This window comes from Neltuma alba, unplaced genomic scaffold (genome assembly GCF_004799145.2).
Source record: "Neltuma alba isolate B1F8T4 unplaced genomic scaffold, ASM479914v2 tig00005725_pilon, whole genome shotgun sequence".
In the NCBI taxonomy this organism is placed as follows: Eukaryota; Viridiplantae; Streptophyta; class Magnoliopsida; order Fabales; family Fabaceae; genus Neltuma; species Neltuma alba.
In genome coordinates this window covers 162,979-180,254 of record NW_021634208.1, presented here as the reverse complement: position 1 = coordinate 180,254, position 17,276 = coordinate 162,979, and the positions used below count along the sequence as shown (strand labels likewise).

General features: G+C 30.4%; 1 protein-coding gene across 1 annotated transcript; it reads right to left on the bottom strand.

The window, feature by feature from the left end:
* Positions 1 to 733: 733 nt before the first annotated feature.
* On the bottom strand, positions 734 to 12,646 carry LOC114748536 (probable leucine-rich repeat receptor-like protein kinase At5g49770). The gene is made up of 19 exons (XM_028936963.1): positions 12,497 to 12,646; positions 10,045 to 10,162; positions 9,889 to 9,960; positions 8,681 to 8,755; positions 8,514 to 8,585; positions 7,683 to 7,844; positions 7,498 to 7,572; positions 6,694 to 6,765; positions 6,531 to 6,602; positions 6,343 to 6,411; positions 5,957 to 6,031; positions 5,785 to 5,856; positions 5,559 to 5,696; positions 4,226 to 4,665; positions 3,521 to 3,676; positions 3,294 to 3,430; positions 2,780 to 2,999; positions 1,997 to 2,232; positions 734 to 1,484 (listed from the first exon to the last, which is right to left on the bottom strand). Exons 1-19 carry the CDS (start codon positions 12,636 to 12,638, stop codon positions 1,002 to 1,004), a joined length of 2,886 nt encoding a protein of 961 aa, XP_028792796.1. The 5' UTR covers positions 12,639 to 12,646; the 3' UTR covers positions 734 to 1,001.
* Between the last annotated feature and the right edge of the window lie 4,630 nt (positions 12,647 to 17,276).

Below are 17,276 nucleotides of genomic sequence, written 5' to 3'. Positions count from 1 at the left end.
AAAAATAATTTATAAAGAAAAATAATTTATCTTGACAGTTCAAATCATTCATAAAGCTGAAAAAATGTGGTTTTTATTTAAAATATGTTAAATTTATGCTAAAGTATGCATTGGGTCATTTATCTTCATATAAATTTATAGTTTGATCCCTAATTTTAAAAATTATATTTTTGGACTTAAAATTGTATTTTTAGTTCTCTAATCTTAAAATTGTTAATTTTAAATAATAATTTTCTGTAACAATCATAATTATTTTTAAAATTAAAATTAATATGTTAATATTTAAAAATATCTTATTAATATTGAAGATCTAAATATCATCAATTTTTTTAGAGTTAAAAGACTAAAAGTATATTTTTTACAGTTAAGGGATTAAATTAAAATATTGTATAAAGTTAACGGATCAAAAGCACTCCATATTTTAGCCTTAAAATTTATAACTTTTGATATGATAAAAAAAATTCACAAAAAGCACTAAGAACATCAAGAAATATATTTTCAAATAAAATATATTTTAACAAAAGAAATGAATATTATATTTAAATATGTTATAATAAGTTTAAGAGAAACTTATGCAAAATTGTTAAAATAAAGCAGTATATAATTTAAACATCTTGTAAGAAAAAAAGAAATTTATTCAATTATTCATCACAAAACAGAGCTATGCCTCTTTCAAATTATAATTCCCTTCCCATTTTAGGAACACATAAAAGGAATTACTAAACAAGCAAAATACATCAAAATTAAATTATTAATCCTCATTCTATATGTTCAAGGACTAATAGTTTACACATCACTTGAAGGATGAAAAGGAAATTTAGGTGCATTGTTTACATGTTTGCTAGATAGTTCTGTAATAAAAACACACAATTCACCTTTTCCAAACTCTTCTCTAGACTACTATAAACTCTTAATAAACACTGTTTTCTATTTTTGATCCTTTTTGGTCTAGCAGTACTTGATAAACAAGTTGCCTTGCAGTTCAAACATGAGTCGAAGATTTACTTGGGTTCAATCTTTCTAATATTGCATAATGAACTCGAATCTAAAGACTCATTACTGTTGCAAACATGCGAGGAAGTAGTCACATTATTTACCTCCTCAAAGCTAGCTGAATTAGACGCTGATGATTCAGGCATATAGTTCAAACCAGCAGATTTCAGCATGCTTTCTATTTCTTTCACCACATCGCTCATTGTCGGTCTGTCTGCTCCTGAATCCTCAACACAGTTCATTGCAAGATCAACAAAATTCTCCAGTTCCTTCAATGGAGAGCCTAAGCCAAGAGCTGGGTCAAGAATTTCTTGAAGGCCATGCAAGTTTTTCGTCTTGTCAATTGTACTCCGAAATACTTTCACAATATGTTTCCCTCTTTGTATTGGCTTTCTGGCAGTTATTAGCTCCAACATTAGCACTCCAAAACTATAAACATCACTTTTCTCAGTCAACTGTTGAGTCGTGTAATAATCCGGATCCAGGTAGCCCTGTGTGACGAACTTGATGAATTTGCTAAGATCCAAAATATTTTTCAAAAAGAGAAAATTTATTGCCATCTAATTCTCCGGTAAGATTGTTACCTGAATATCTTTCAGAACTAAACACTATATTACTCCAAAACAAAATAAATTAGAGCCAATGATATGCCTTCCATCATATTATTATGCTCCATTTACAAATAAAAGAGCGTCATGTTCTTGGAGTTCTTCAAGTATTCTACTCTATAGAAAACTCTTTATTTCAGATATAATAAGGAGATATGTTGTGATATCTAAACTCAATAAAAACAGCTGTTCTACACATGCTGTTGAAGCTAGACCATAATTAGCCTAAGATTAATAGATGCGTTATACTTTTATTAATATTCTCAAGGAACATACAATTTAGAATGAATAATTATTTAATTATAGATAAAGTATTTAGATAAGCACGAGATCGGTCTCTTTCTATCTTGTGCTTTTTTTGTATAGTATAAAGGTTTAGAGGATGTTGTACTAACCATTGTTCCTTTAACTTGTGTAGTGACGTGATCTTTTTCACAATTGTCCATAGGCTTGGAAAGACCAAAATCGGCAACTTTTGCATTCAAGCGTTCATCCAGCAAAATGTTGGTTGATTTAATGTCTCTATGTATAACAGGAGGATTGGCATGTTCATGGAGATAGGCCAAACCCCTAGCAGTACCAAGGGCTACTTTTAACCTTCTAGCCCAGTCCAATCTTATGCCGGACTTCCCTGCATAGACAATTCGCATTGAAAGAGGTTACGATAAGAAATATTCTTGACCCTTCAAGTAGCAGCTTAAGCTTTTGATTTCATCATGTGAAAAGAAAGGATATGAACAGATCATAACCTAGTTAGTTTATTTCAGGTACTTAACCAAACAAAATTGAAGGGGAGAAAAGAAGCCGAAATTAGTTCCCACGCCAAAACCAAATAATCAGTTGAATTGTCAAGTTAACTTCGTTATATTTGGTTATGTGCGTGTGTGCACGATTGAAGAACGCATTTAGCTAATAATGATATGATATTCTCGAGTATTGTTTTACCAAAATTTTCTTGAGATTGATTTGTATATCCTATAATAGCAAAAAGTCTAACTAAAATTATTTTTTAAAAAAATTGAAAAAAAGAACACTAAACTGAACCAAAACAAACTAAATCAATCAAAATCCAAAACCAAATAGAGAAGTCAAGGAGTTCCATTTTGCCAAATCAGTTATGTCGATCCAACTTAGTATTGGTTCAAAATTAAGCAATACCAAATCGATGAACCCTCTACCTGAGATGCTATCCTTCAAGGTTCCATTAGGAACAAATTCATAAACAAGCATTTGTTCTCCTCTCTCGAAGCAGAATCCCAGAAGGCTAACCAGATTCTTATGGTGGACTCTTGAAAGGAGTTCAATCTCAGCTTTAAACTGAAGTACCCCTAGATTTGATTGTTTCTGAGCTCGTTTTATTGCAACCAGTTGTCCACTGGGAAGAGTTCCCCGATAAACCTGCGGACATTCACCTATTAAAAGGTAGGCACAAACATATAACATAGGCACAATAGCATTGTCACTACCTTGTTCATATAACAGTTCTTGGTTGTATCGTCACAGTTAATTTATTCATGATGATTTTGCAATGTTATCGCAAGTATAGTAAGAAGATTCCAAATAACAATGACTTCATTTTGTGTATCACATTAGGGGTTTCGTTAGATTTACCAATGCTACCGGTCCCAGAATAAGGGGCCTCTAGAATTTAAGAGGCTAGTGTCTATTTCTTAGCCAGAATACGATCGATACCTTCCCATAACCCCCAGATCCAATCTCATTGGCTTGTGAAAAATTGTTCGTGTATTCGTTAAGTTCTTTGAAAGAGAACCTCTTTGCTCCGTGTAACTGAGGTCTGGGGCTGCTGCGGTCATTTAGATCCCAGTTCCCTGCATTTGTGAAGCCAAATATGCAGATAAACCTAAATTGCATATGACATAGTAGCAACTAAGGTGCTGAATAGAATAAAGCTATCTGACCAAATGGATTGCTTTCTTCCATCGCTTTTTCTGCTCTTCTTGTTTGGCAAAGGGCATAAACACCTGCGAGGAGAAATAGCACAAGCGACACAGAACCTCCAACTGCAGCTCCAATTATGATTCTGGTGTTTGATGATTTCCTTGAACTTTCAAGTCCTTACAAATTGCAAGATACTATCACAAAACAGTCTGAATAGAGGATTACCAATACTTTTTTCAATATGAAATGACATGTTTAATTACTCTGTTAGTCCTCAAAGTTCTAATCAGCTCTTAGTCTAGTCCTCCCCTGTCATTAAACTTTCATTTGAGGGTCATGAAAGTACGTTGACTTGCCTGACACATTGAATATTCAAAATTCACCCTAATTCAGCCTGCTGGCGTTAGAATAGGGGTCACTTTCTCTCTTTCTACCCACTCCTTCTCTTCTATATATCTCTCCCTTAAGAATCCCTTCTCAAGCTCTTAATTTGATAAGATTCAAATCTCATCGCTGCCCTGGGCTGAGTTGGCAGAAATTTGCATATTTGAATGCTAAGATGATAAAGTTTTTTTTCCCATGGCACATAGATGGAGGTTCACAGATAAGGGCCAAATTATTATTTTCTTTGAAATTATATGTGCTCATAAATTTTTTGGAAAGCTAGAAACCATTAGAATAGTAAAATATAAATGAAACCAATGTTTGAAAGTAGTTAACATTACCATAGTTATCAAGACCAAGAATGAAAGTATATGCTTCAGTTGTACTGAGGCTACTTAGCAGAACGCTCATTGCAGATATCATTGTTTGATTGAAGTGGTCTTGGCCTGAAGGGAAGATTTGTACGGTGAGTTTAAAACATTGAAATGGAGAGCAAGGTGGCTTGATCAAAGAAACAGAGTCCACAGGTAGATGGTGGGATTGGAATGTTCTCACAAGATTTTCCTCAAGGGCAGTTATGTTTATATAAGAAGGAGCTCTATAAGATAAAGTTCCAACATACGGATATGCGCATTTGCAATTGGGACTAGAAATCTGATATGGGTTACTGCATTTATCAGGAAAACAGTTCCTCGTCAATTCTGAAGGTGGTTTGTCCTGAATGGTGCAGAGAGTGCTTGTTTCAGAACCTCTTTCATAACAAGCAGCGTTGCCTACGAGTCTGAAAAAATTGCAGTTATTACTCATCCATGCAGGCACAAAAAAGAAAGAAAAGATAGGCATTGTGAATGCCAATCCATTCCAAAAGCACAACTTGTTTACAATATGAGAGTATATTGCATGGACCTCACACAATTATTGTTGAAATTATTGAGACCTTTTATTATTTCCAAAACCAACAAAGACCTCCGGTGACATTGTTAAAATTAAAACGATACTACTTCCGGTCCTAAATATAAGAGTTAGTTGGCTTATTTGAGAAGATTAAAGAAATAAGTTAAGTTAGTTAGTTGTAATAAATAAATATTGTCTTTCCTAAAATATCCTTACTAATCAAGTGTATTAGGTAGAACTACCATTATTAGAAGGACTACCTTGAAAAAAAAAATATAAATATGAGAGAAAAAGTTGATTGAGGTCTTTTATTTAAACTAAAATAAAAATCAAACGAGGTCTTATATTAAGGATCAGAGATAGTATCTTTTTATTTTCAAGATTTACCCAAACCTTCCCTAGAAAAGAGTAAATTACAAAAACTTCTTTAACTTTAGATGAAATTAATTACAGGCTTCCATTCTACTATCAGGGGAGGCTCGTGAAGATTTTTAAAGAAAAAGTGCATGACTAGGTGTAAAGTCAAGAAAACTAGAGGCTGATGTGTATATTTTGCCTTTTGCTTCACATCCGTACGTGTAGTTCAGAGTATAAGGGAGGTACCCTAATTAGCAAAATTTAGAGAAATTTAAATTGAATTTGAAAATAGAAAAGACGTCAATTTAACTTCAGAAAAATTCAAGGAAACTCTACATAATTTACTTTGCATCAGATATAATCAAATAACCTATGCAACACAATATTGAAAAACGACCAGAACCATTAACAGCTATTGCTTACATTATTGTGATCCGAAAGGCTTCATATTGTTTGTTAAAATCCTCAATATGATTATTCTGCAAATCAATCAGTTGCAGTTGTCTGCTGTGGTTGGTGCCAATTTCTAGGCTTCCATTCAGTTTATTGTCCTTCAGAACCCTAAGATCGCATGCGGAATATTTGTCATGGATGACACTATTCCTATAATGAACACAATTATCACGAGCATAGATAATTTGGCACTTACACGGTCTGTAAATCGGCTAGACTAAAGAAAGCAGCAGGAATCTTCCCTTCAAGATTCGTACTCCCCATTATTCTGTCCAAAAAAAAGGGGGGAGGGTTAACAGCATTTGATTGTTGAATTACAAACACACACAGAACTGATGTGATCAAGAAGTGAAATAAGAAAGACATACAGTGATTTCAAACGTGGTAAGTTTTGAAGCCACGATGGAAATTCAGATGGGTCAAAGTCATTGTTGCTCATATCCCTACACGAATGATTTCAAAAACTTAGCCAGTTTCACAAAAATAATTGAAACGAAAATTTGGTCCTCAAGGAAATCTGGTTTCATTTTAGTATTTCAAACAGTATTTTATCTTCAATGTTGTCCTTATGTTAAATCCAATCAATAGAGAAGAGCACCAAAGCCTAATGTGAAGCTAATGCAAACATTAGGTGCTCAGCTGCCACTTAAACATGCCATGGTAGAGCACCAACATGAAGACAAAATACTCCAGAGAACTAAAATTGAGATGATACAACTTCAAGGACCATTTAAGAGATATACGCTTTACTTACAAGTACTGGAGAGAAGTCATTCCACTTAGGTTTGGAATGGGACCTGACAGATTATTGTTGTACATGATCCTGACAAACATAAATAAAATCGAGGACCTTGATGAACAATGACAAAATTTCATCTGCAGATGCTAATAATACACATGAAATGAGCACGATTTGATTTGGCAGGATGCTTATGATCTTACAGGTCTGTAACATTATGGAGGCGTGTTAGGTCCTGAGGTACAGAGCCAGTCAAAAAGTTATTTTCCAAGCGCCTGTGACAGCAAAGGAATGTTACTGCAAAAATGCACCAAGAATATTTCTGTTTATGAATTAGTTTGAGCAGGATATAATATGGAAACTTACACCACTGTAAGATTTTGAGCAAGTCCAAGTGTATTGGGAATGTTGCCAGTAAGTTTATTGCTATCCAAGATCCTGCCAAACAAATATGCTTTTTTAACTTGGCAGGCGAACAAAAATAAAATAAACAAATATGTCTCTAGTTTTCATTCTCTGTTTTAGTATTATGTAAGTGTTCCTTTCCCTTTCTTCTTTACGGCCACTCAAGTTTTCCGGGGAATGTTACATTGTATGCAAAAATGACAGCTAGGTGCACAATTAGCAAAACTGATCGGAGGTCACTGTAGTTTCAGCAAAGTTCAAAGGAGTATCTTGTAATTTTATTTATTGATTAACAATGGATCAGGAAGGGAAAAAAGAAGAAAATAAAAGGAATATTATCCCAAAAAGTACTATAGTGAGTCATCACTTTCTGACAAGCGCATCCTATAGTTAGGAGAAGCTGAATAACAATTTTTTATGGTAATATCTAATTGATAATTGAATATTTATGGCTAAGAGGACAAAAATTAGGATAGTTCATAATGTTAAAAAATATTATAATATTCATCGGCCTTCCATTGATAGCTTATTATTTTTAATTAAATAATTCTTCACATAATCTTTTTAGAGTGGGACTCTTGCTGCACCCCATTCTCTTGATTAAAATTTTGCCTGAAAATAAGGTATGATGGACCCATACTTTGTTCACACTTCGAGCCAAATGGGCCATCAAATGAAGGATGTGTTTGAGAATATAATAAAATTATTCATGAACCTTCACTTGACAGTTTAAAGATTTGAACTGAAATAGATACTGACACTTACAAATGTATCAGTGCCATATTTGAGCTGAAAAGTTCCGGAGGAATAGCTCCTGAGATGTTGTTGTTCCCAAGATGACTTTTGGCAATGAATATATGTCAGGATACATAACATGAAATAGATCATTATTGTGTAAAAAAAAAAAAAAAAAACCATCACTAAACTATTGCAGAGGAGAACTGACATACAAGTGCAGTGTATTGTGCAGCATGTCTAAACCAGAAGTAGCTCCACTTGATACAGGGATAGGTCCAACAAGTTGATTATCAGTTAAGTCTAGCCATTGCAGTTTTGATAGATTGCCAATGGAAGCTGGAATTCTTCCACTAAAGCTGTTTGAGTTTAAAGATCTGTAACATGAAGTTGCTGATTCAATTTGTCTACCTTGACAACCAAATGTCATAGCAGAACAATTAAAAAAAAAAAAATTAATGAAGCATAGTTTTTACAGCTACTAAGATGAGAGATATCAACAGAATCTATATTTCCTTCAGTTATTAATGAACTACAATCCTGAGCTCAACTATTGGCACAGAGAAAATATAAATTCAAATTGTACATATATTTTACATGTATCTATCTCTTAATTATATACTAAGAAGGATTGTAATTAAGATTTCCAAGGTGAACTAACAATTTAACATATTACTAACTAACAACGTACCAATTCTTCACTTATTTAACCTCAACAAATGAGAGGTGAAGTATAGCCATGGAAAGAATTTAAATATAAAAACAACAAATTCAAACATAACCCGTGCCCTACTTTTGATAGTAGCCCCATGATCACACTCAATCAAATTAAAATTTTGAAGTTCAAGGCTCAACTTGAGTCAAAATATATAGAGCGCTTAACTTTATCGAGTCATATACAAAGCTTGAAGTGAAAGCACTTACCAGACAAACAGAACCTTGATTGAATGAAAATTATATATGCCTGAAAGAAAACCTACCTTTCACATAATCTTTGTTATATAACAGAATGATTAAAAAAAAAACAAAAAGAAAAAGAATCTTACAAATAGGCAAGCTCTGGTAATGATCCAATTTCATCTGGAACAGGACCAGTGAAACCACAACCGACAATAAATCTGGAACATAAATGAGAGATCGAGTACTTAATCATTTCTTATTAAACAAATTCATGTTTGTGTAATGATCCTAACAACAGTCAATCCTTCCTTACAATTCCTCCAGCTTCTTCAAATTTCCGATTTCTCTTGGAAGTGGTCCTCCTAGGTTCTTATTGTAAGAGAGATCCCTACAAAATATGAAAATTAGAAGTAAAACATATACCTGTGCATGCATTAAAACTGGTTACTTTTTTAATACACAGAGGATAGAGGTAAGATCCATAGAGATCAAAATAGACAAAGTGTAATTATTCAACATGTTCCATCAGAAGATATAAAAAGAATACAACAAATTCATGCTATATCTTAATAATCTCTACCAAGCGGCATTGTTTACATGAGCCTCGAGCTCCATGCAATACACGACTCAATTGAGATATGGTACTAAATAGTGGTCAACAAACATTACCCATTTCAGACCAAATTAAAAAATAATAATAATAATGATAATAACAATACCATTTTGCAGTAATTTTAACAAGAAGTTAAGACTTCAAAAAAGTTAAACTAAGCTAAAATCTTTATTTTCTCAATGTTCAGATTATTGGGAATAACAAATAATAGAGTAGTGGATGATGACAGAGATTGATAATGCTGAGCCTTGATTAGCACGAGTTTAGGAAGGTTGTAGGCGTTACTCCCTACTAGATAGATAATATCGTACCTCGCCCTGTTTGCATCATGGTTTCCAGTCAGCGATATTCTTTTTCATGAAAAAGAGACTGCCTTCGGTCTTTAATATAAGACCTAGTTTGATTTTTAATTTAGTCCTAAATATAAGGCACTAATCAATTTTGTCTCATATTTATTCTTTTTTTCCAGCCATTGTAATAGTTACATATGTTAAAGGCTTCATCAAATAGAAGTTCTAGCTAATACATGTGATTAGTAAGCTAGAAAAAACATTTATTTATTTTAAATAACTAACTTAACTAATATCTTTAATCTACTCCAGTGAGTTAACCATATTAATGACCAAAAGGAGGAATAACAAATGAGATCGAAGTTATGCATGCAACTCTACACATAATACTTTTTAGTTTGTAAAATGTTTATCTTAGATCTCTAAAAGTTAGATACTTTTTTATAAAGAAATCAAACAGCACGATAACCAGAGATGATGATTACAAGGTATGCCTATCACTTGAAGTAGAAAATGTTTAGTTCACAACAAGCGTGAAATGATTAGAAACATGATCATGTGGTTACATTGACATCCAAAACCGAAAATGGAAGTCGTAACGAAGAGTGAAAAACTCACAGAGCCCGTAATTCAGAGAGCGATCCAATATCCGCAGAAAGCTGGCCATTTAAATCTATGCCTGCTAATTTTCTGAAATACTTGCAATGAAGTTTCAGTTTCACAAGAAAAGAAGTAAAGTTGGGAAGAAAATTCAAGTGAGAATAGAGACATTACATGGAAGTGACACGCGACTCAGTGCAGGAAATTCCCTCCCAGCCATTGCAAGGATCCGAACCCTCCCAACTTTGGGGTAAGTTTTGCATTAGGTTCTTCAGAGAATCTAGGGCGTTCACTGCATCACAATGCTCAGTTAAGAATTCAAATGTAGGTTTCCGTCATTGATTCTTTACAATGCTTGCAAGATGGTGGAGGGGAAGAATTTCCTTCAAATTTTTTCTTTATTTTTTTTTTCTTGTTTGACCTTTGGCCTTAGTCAAATCTCGGTCCTAATTTTTTTAATTATTTTATCAAAATTATTTTAAAATGATCTGAAATTCTGAACTCTGTCAAAAGTCAAAACCATTTGGATCTTAAAAAATCCTACATAAAAAAGAAAAAGTTGAGGAAGATTTGACATAAATAATGCTTTTAAATAAGGAATGAAAAGAATCTATCATTAAAAAAAGATGCTGTGTGATGCTTTTGTGATTTGAGTTGAATCAATCCAAAAACAATATTAATTTTTTAAAATAAAAGATCATGTTTAAATAAACATTAAAATCAAGTTATTAAAAAAATCAAGTTAGCATAAAATCCAAGGGAGCTCCTCATACTTGCATTAAAGAAGAGATGCCAATTGCTGCACATTGATATCATCATCTAGAGGATAACGAGTTGACTGGTATATAAATATAGAAGCTACTACCTCCCGTCTCTTGCTGTTATTATGAGGTGTTTGGATAAAAACTAAATCATAATTTTAAAAGTGTTTTTACTATTGACAAAATAAATATATGAAGAAATTTGTTTCGTTTTGCAAAAAAATACTTTTAAGAAGTGCTTTTGGCAATAGCCAAACACCCCCTTAATAAAAAAACTCTTATTTCAATTCTTAATATAAAACCCTAATTTACTTTATTTATTATATTTATCTTTTTTTTAAAAAAATAGTCTTTCTAATAATGATACTTACAGCTAAAGAGTGTTCGCGGGATGGGACAGGATTTTTGTCACGTACCGTCCGGTCCCAATTTTGTCTCGAGAGGTCCCGTTTTCCCTTTTTTTTAAAAAAAATAATTTTTTGCATGAATTTGTTATGTTATAATAATTATTTTTCATTGAGCTTTTAAAGATAAAAACATTATAAAAAAATTACAAAGAAAGCTCAATTATATATTATGAAAAAGGTATAAAAACAATAATTTAAAGAAATATTGTTAAAAAAAACGCTATATAATGGTTTTATGAATCATTTTATTAAGGAAGGAGGTTTTATTGAGAGAATGTTACAACTTAAGAGTTAAAAATCACTATAAAAATAATAATAATTATTATTATTAATAAGTAAATTGAATAATCTAATAATAATTATTAATAAATATTTTTTTAAAATGTTAAGGTGGGACGATCATATTCCTCATCTCATCCTGTCATGGTTCCTGTCCCATCCTGTCCTGTACTTGTCCAATCTTAAAAAAATTTTTTGTTCCATCCCCAACTCACAGGAACCAAGGTTGGGACAAAACAAATTAAATACTTCTAGTTATGGTCAATATACTTGATTAGCAAAGATATTTTAAGAAAAACAATATATATTTATTACAAATAACTAACTTAATTTATGTTTTTCATCTACTCAAATTTATTAACTAATCCTTATATTTAGGATCGAAGGTATTATTTCAACTTTCCAGCAAAACAAGTTGGCCGATTCACTTGCAAAAAAATTTACTTTCTAAATCCTCTCAAGTGCTCTCTTGCCCTTCGAATCTGAAATCTTTGCCCCTTTCTTTTTTCCGAAAAAAATTTAAGTAAGTTGGGTATGTAAGACTCAGGAGGTGTTTAGATGAAAATCAACCTATAGTTTCAGAAGTGATTTTACCATCTATGAGGTAAATATATAAAGGAGTTTATCTTGATTTGTGAAAAGGATATCCAAACACCCAATAAGATCAAGAGATGGCTTTTGATTCAGGGGAGTTTGGAATCTGAATACCCAGAGGCTTGATCTTGTTTTGTTGGGCCTAGCCCTCTTTTGTCAAAAAAAAGAAAAAGAAAAAGAACTAAAACTTTGCTGAGATGGCCATCTGTGTGACTTTGAGAAGAATCTGATGTTACAAAGTGGAGTCTATTTAATCCTGTAATTTTATTCGAGATTTTAGTTTTCTTCTTGATTTTAAAAAATATCTTTTCAACCTTCTATTCCTTATTTACATTAAGTTAAAAAATTAAAAGAGCACAAACGTATACATCTACGTACATAGTTGTAAGCCATATGAGAAGCATCAGTTTTTGTTCAACAAGTTCAGATCCCTTAAATTTACTGAATACCTTCAAACATCAGTCAATATTCCATCAACTTTTTCATGAAAGATAGATAGTTTATAAAGGTGGATTGTGTAAGATGGTTCCAAAACAGAGTTCTGCAGTGAAGAGAAAGAAGAGAAACTGATAAGAGAGGACTTACTATCTTCTTCCATGGATGTTGATTCCGCTGCAAAAGAAAGCAGCAAGAAGTTGAGAAGAAGATGCAGAGATAGCAACTCATGAACCCTTCTCTCACCCATTTTCAACACAAAGCAGCACTTCCACTTTCTCCCCAGCCTCATGGCAGTTTTATGTTAAATGAAATATATAAAACCTTGCCTCCTTATATAGAGAAAATAATTGGGAAAGGTCTTCCATTAAAAACTTTATTTTTAGAAAGGATGCCATAAATTTAAGTCATTAAAATTCGATCTGAATACTTTACAACTATAAAAAAAAATTGGGAAAATCTAATTTATAATAATATTCTTCAAATTTTAACAATTTAAATTTATTTATTTAAACAAAATGCCACGTCTCTTATTCTTTTATGACTAAATTCATTTTGAGGAAACTGAGCACCATCATCATTAAACTTGTTTTTAGAAATGTTTTTGGCAATTTTTTATTAATAAATTAAGAATGCTACACAGATCTAGCAATAAAAGCGATTGACATTTTACTCCTTATTCCTATTTTCATAGTTTTGCCCAACAGCATAACCCTGACGGTTAGCTCTATTATGAGGAGGATAAAAAGGAGAATAAAAAAAACCTTTTAAATCACAAAATCTAAAATGCAAATAACAATATATTTTTATAGTTATTCCTAATTTGAGATTTTAAAATTTTAAAGGTATTTGTTTGGGATTTTTTCAGGACAAAATTCTCACCGCTCCTTTTTTCTCTATTAAATAAATTCAAAATAATATTGAATGAAAATTGACCTTCCCACGCCTATGGTCCCCAGAAAAAAATCTTAACCTTTAGAAAAAAAACCTTGTAAATGTATCTAAATATTGGAGAGTATAAAATATCATCTAAAATATTAAAAAACAGACAGAAAAATACTTATTAAATTTTAAAATAATAAATAGGTAATTTTGACATATTTTGAGTAGTTATAATCATTACAAAAACAGTTAAAATCATTACCAGAGTAGTTAGCATGACATACTTTTTAAGAATTTAATAGGTAGTTTTTTGTAATTTTTCCTAAAATATGAAAATAACATGGATGACATTTGTTATAATGAACACTGGGATATTATATCTACTGATCTAAATATTATAATCTCTCTAACTCTAAATAATTGAAAAGTTTTTTTTATTCTAAACATAAAAACTTAACATCTTTTATTTTTTTCTTTATATTTATTATTTCTTCCAATGTACAATGTATAGTCTATATTGATAATACTCCAATATAAATAATAAAAGGAATTTTATTTTAGAAAGATCATTACATATTTTATATAAATGATAGACTCACATAATTTTCTTAAATTAAACTTGTTGTTAGTATATTTAAGATTGAAGAGTTAATATTTTTTTAAAAAAAAAACACTTAGCTTTAATACCTTATATCCATTAGATTAAGTTTTCCAATCATATATGACTATAGTGTCTTATTTTATTAATGTAAGTTTATAATTAAATAATAATATTTCAAAACTAGGACACATAGTAACATATGATTAGAAAACTTGACATAATGTATATAAAGAAATTAATATAAGTATGATATTATTATTATGTTATTATTATTTCTATTATTTGGTTGGAGGATTTAAATTATAGTATTTTATTTTGTAAACCCATATGTCATATTTAGCTGAAGTCGATTTATGAAGATTGAACAGATAACTGGCAAATCACTAATAAGAGCAATATTGACCATGCATTCCTACATATCATTAACTAAATTGAAGATGATGGCCCTGTGATCAATAAATTCATCCAACTACTTACAAGAAAAATAAATAAATAGATACACCAAATTTGAAAGAAGCCAACACAACAACGACTGCTACTCTACTCCTATCTACTCATTTGGTTCAGTTTGTAAATCACTTTTAATATGTTTGAGAGGGGACGAGAAAAATTTTAAAATTTATTAATTTTTATTTAAAATTTAATAAATTTTTAATTTTATTCCAATTTAATATATATTATAATATTAAATAAAAGATAAAATTGTATATCTACATAAAAAAATTTCTAAATGTCCTAGGAATAAGATCAAAAAATATCTTTTCTCTATATCCTATAAATGGTACCAGAGGAGTATAAGAAACTTTTAGCATGTTTTATATAAACTAAGAAAAATTTTAAATTGGATTAATTCTTTATTAAAATATAATAATTTTTTTCACTTTACCCCTATTTAACATATATACTTTTTAGAGAAAATAATTATTTACAATATAATAAATGAAGTATAAAGCGGTATATTAATGCTAAAAATTTAATAAAATGACTTATAAATATGACTAAAAAAATATTCTCTCTTACTTTATAAATAGGACTAAAAGAGTATGATTAGTCCTCTAATTTTGGCTGAGACTATAATATAAACTGTTCTTTATAAGAGATGATGAGAACCCAATTACATTAATAATACTCCTCCTATCCTAAATATAAGACTTATTTTGTAGCGTAATTTGTACTATAAAATATATCTTATATTTAGGACCTTAGAAGTATATTTTATCATTCAAATTTATTTATTTTAATAATTTGAAGCTGCTATATCCCATTTTAATTTAGTATGCGACTTGGTTTTCATTAAAATAATTGAATTTAATCTCTTTTTTCTGGTAAACCTGGCATCCTATTTTGATTTAGACTGGACTAGATAGTTGGTTTTTCAAAAAATCGAAAATAAATAATCAAATAATTTAATTCAATTAAACAAGCTATCTTTTATAATTTAATTTAGTCAAATAATCATAGCGTTCAATGTTTTAACTTTTCTTATAAATATGTATTATATATGTCTCCAGGAGTTGGTTATAGATTTTAATCCATTGTATCTTATATATATATATATATATATAGTCTAATGTTATTTAAAGTCAAGTTGTTTATATTCATTATATCACGTTTTCCAATTTCATATGACCATGTATCCTATTTTTAAATAGTATTATTTAATCGTATTTAATCAGAAATTCACATAAAACAAAAAGGAAATATAACTATATGTGATTGGAGAATTTGATATAATTGATATAAAAAACTTGACCCAGTTTTTTTTTTTAAAAAAAGAGATCAGATCATATTTGTTGAAATAAATATCTGTGGACTCTTCTTTTATAAGGACAGACATAGACTGCAAGCCCAATGGAAATCAGTATTATTGCACTCTGGACTAACTAATTGCTGAATGCTTCAACTTCCATCTCACATGCCACAATCTCTACGCTTCTGATGCATGAATATATAATTGACTTGTTCTCCGCTTGGAAAGTTCATGGCTAATAGCTCTTTCATAATTTGGTTCACAAAAATGGTTGTTTATAACTTTTATTATTTTTAAAATGTTTATCACTTTTTTAAAAAAAAATCCTCAAATTATATATATATTATATATATAAGAGAGTATTTAAGTCAAAAGCATTTTTAAAGTAATAATTGTTGTGAACCGAGGGGGGCTTTTTTTTTTCCCCCCCTCTCTTTGGGTAAACAAGGGGGTATATTTATATTTTGTACAAAAAATAATAATTGAAAGACAAATACTTTGTAACAATGAAAAACATACGACTATTGTGCGATTAAAAAGGAAATATAACTTTAACTTGTAAGTTATTGATGAATAATAGATGTTTAAATATGAAATAATGAACTTGAAGAATGAGCTCATGTGAGCATAAAAAATATTTTAAAGAGATTTACTTTTAATTAAGCTTGATGATGCTTAAATTTAACCCTTTAGTATTTGATTTCAGGTACCTATATATACGTACGCATGTAGGCGTGGTCAACGATGTAAAATTTTCTTGCTGGCCCAAAACCAATGTAAAATTTTCTTGCAAGTTCATGTGTGCAAGTCTTTTCTCTCTGAAAAAAAAAATTTAAGTATTTTCTCATTGCTTGATCGAATGCTATGAACGGTTTTTATATTTAAAAATTTTAATACTTACAATTTAAAAAATGGATTGAATTGAAATACTATTTTAATATTTTATATAAAATATAATTAATATTAAAAAATATAAACACACCATGACCACTTGGGAGTAGGATACTCTCAGCGTCCAACTAGCAACCGTTAAAGTTAATCTAACACAGGCACACAGCTCATGTTGTGGCAGTTGTGCCACATCATAATGCTATTAAAAATTAGAAATAAATTTTTTTTACCAACTTTCGACTAAGAGGTATTTAGATGAAAACTAAATTAAGATTTTAGAAGTAATTTTGTAAAATTTAATATAAGTATGTGAGAGAAATTTTATTTTGATTTGTATAAAAATATATTTTAAAAATGTTTCTGAAACCTCCCAAACAACTCTTAAGTTTTTGTTAGCATGTAACGCCAATTTATTTTTACCTATCTCATTTCAACTAGAGGATTTATGATATGTTCAGACTCTAGACTTGTCTAGATGACCATAAATGATGAAAACATCAACCATCACATATTTATATATAATTTTTTTTGACCTATTCAACTTAAATTGAAAGATTTATCTTAATTTTTTCTGGTATACATCAAGCCAATCGGGACCATAAAGAGTGGTAGAAGTATACCAAGTATTTTATTTTATTTTAATTTTTAATTAAAATAGTTGATGGAAGAACTTTGCCTTTTTTTGTGGTCCTATGCGACTTAATTTATATCCCTTTCGACTCTTAATAAATTTTAGAGTTAAAATAAGTAGATCCAAGAAAATTAGCTGTTCACCCCTAGGAAATTTAGGAAAAAAAAATATGGCA

What these genes read in the sequence shown, in the direction of transcription:
- LOC114748536 (XM_028936963.1), bottom strand. Translation starts at nt 12,638, where the DNA reads ATGAGGCTGGGGAGAAAGTGGAAGTGCTGCTTTGTGTTGAAAATGGGT. An exon ending in CTGCACAATACACTGCACTT is followed by an intron (nt 7,573 to 7,682) that starts GTATGTCAGTTC and finishes CATTGCCAAAAG; the next exon opens with TCATCTTGGGAACAACAACA. An exon ending in TCTTGGTCTTGATAACTATG is followed by an intron (nt 3,677 to 4,225) that starts GTAATGTTAACT and finishes GCAATTTGTAAG; the next exon opens with GACTTGAAAGTTCAAGGAAA.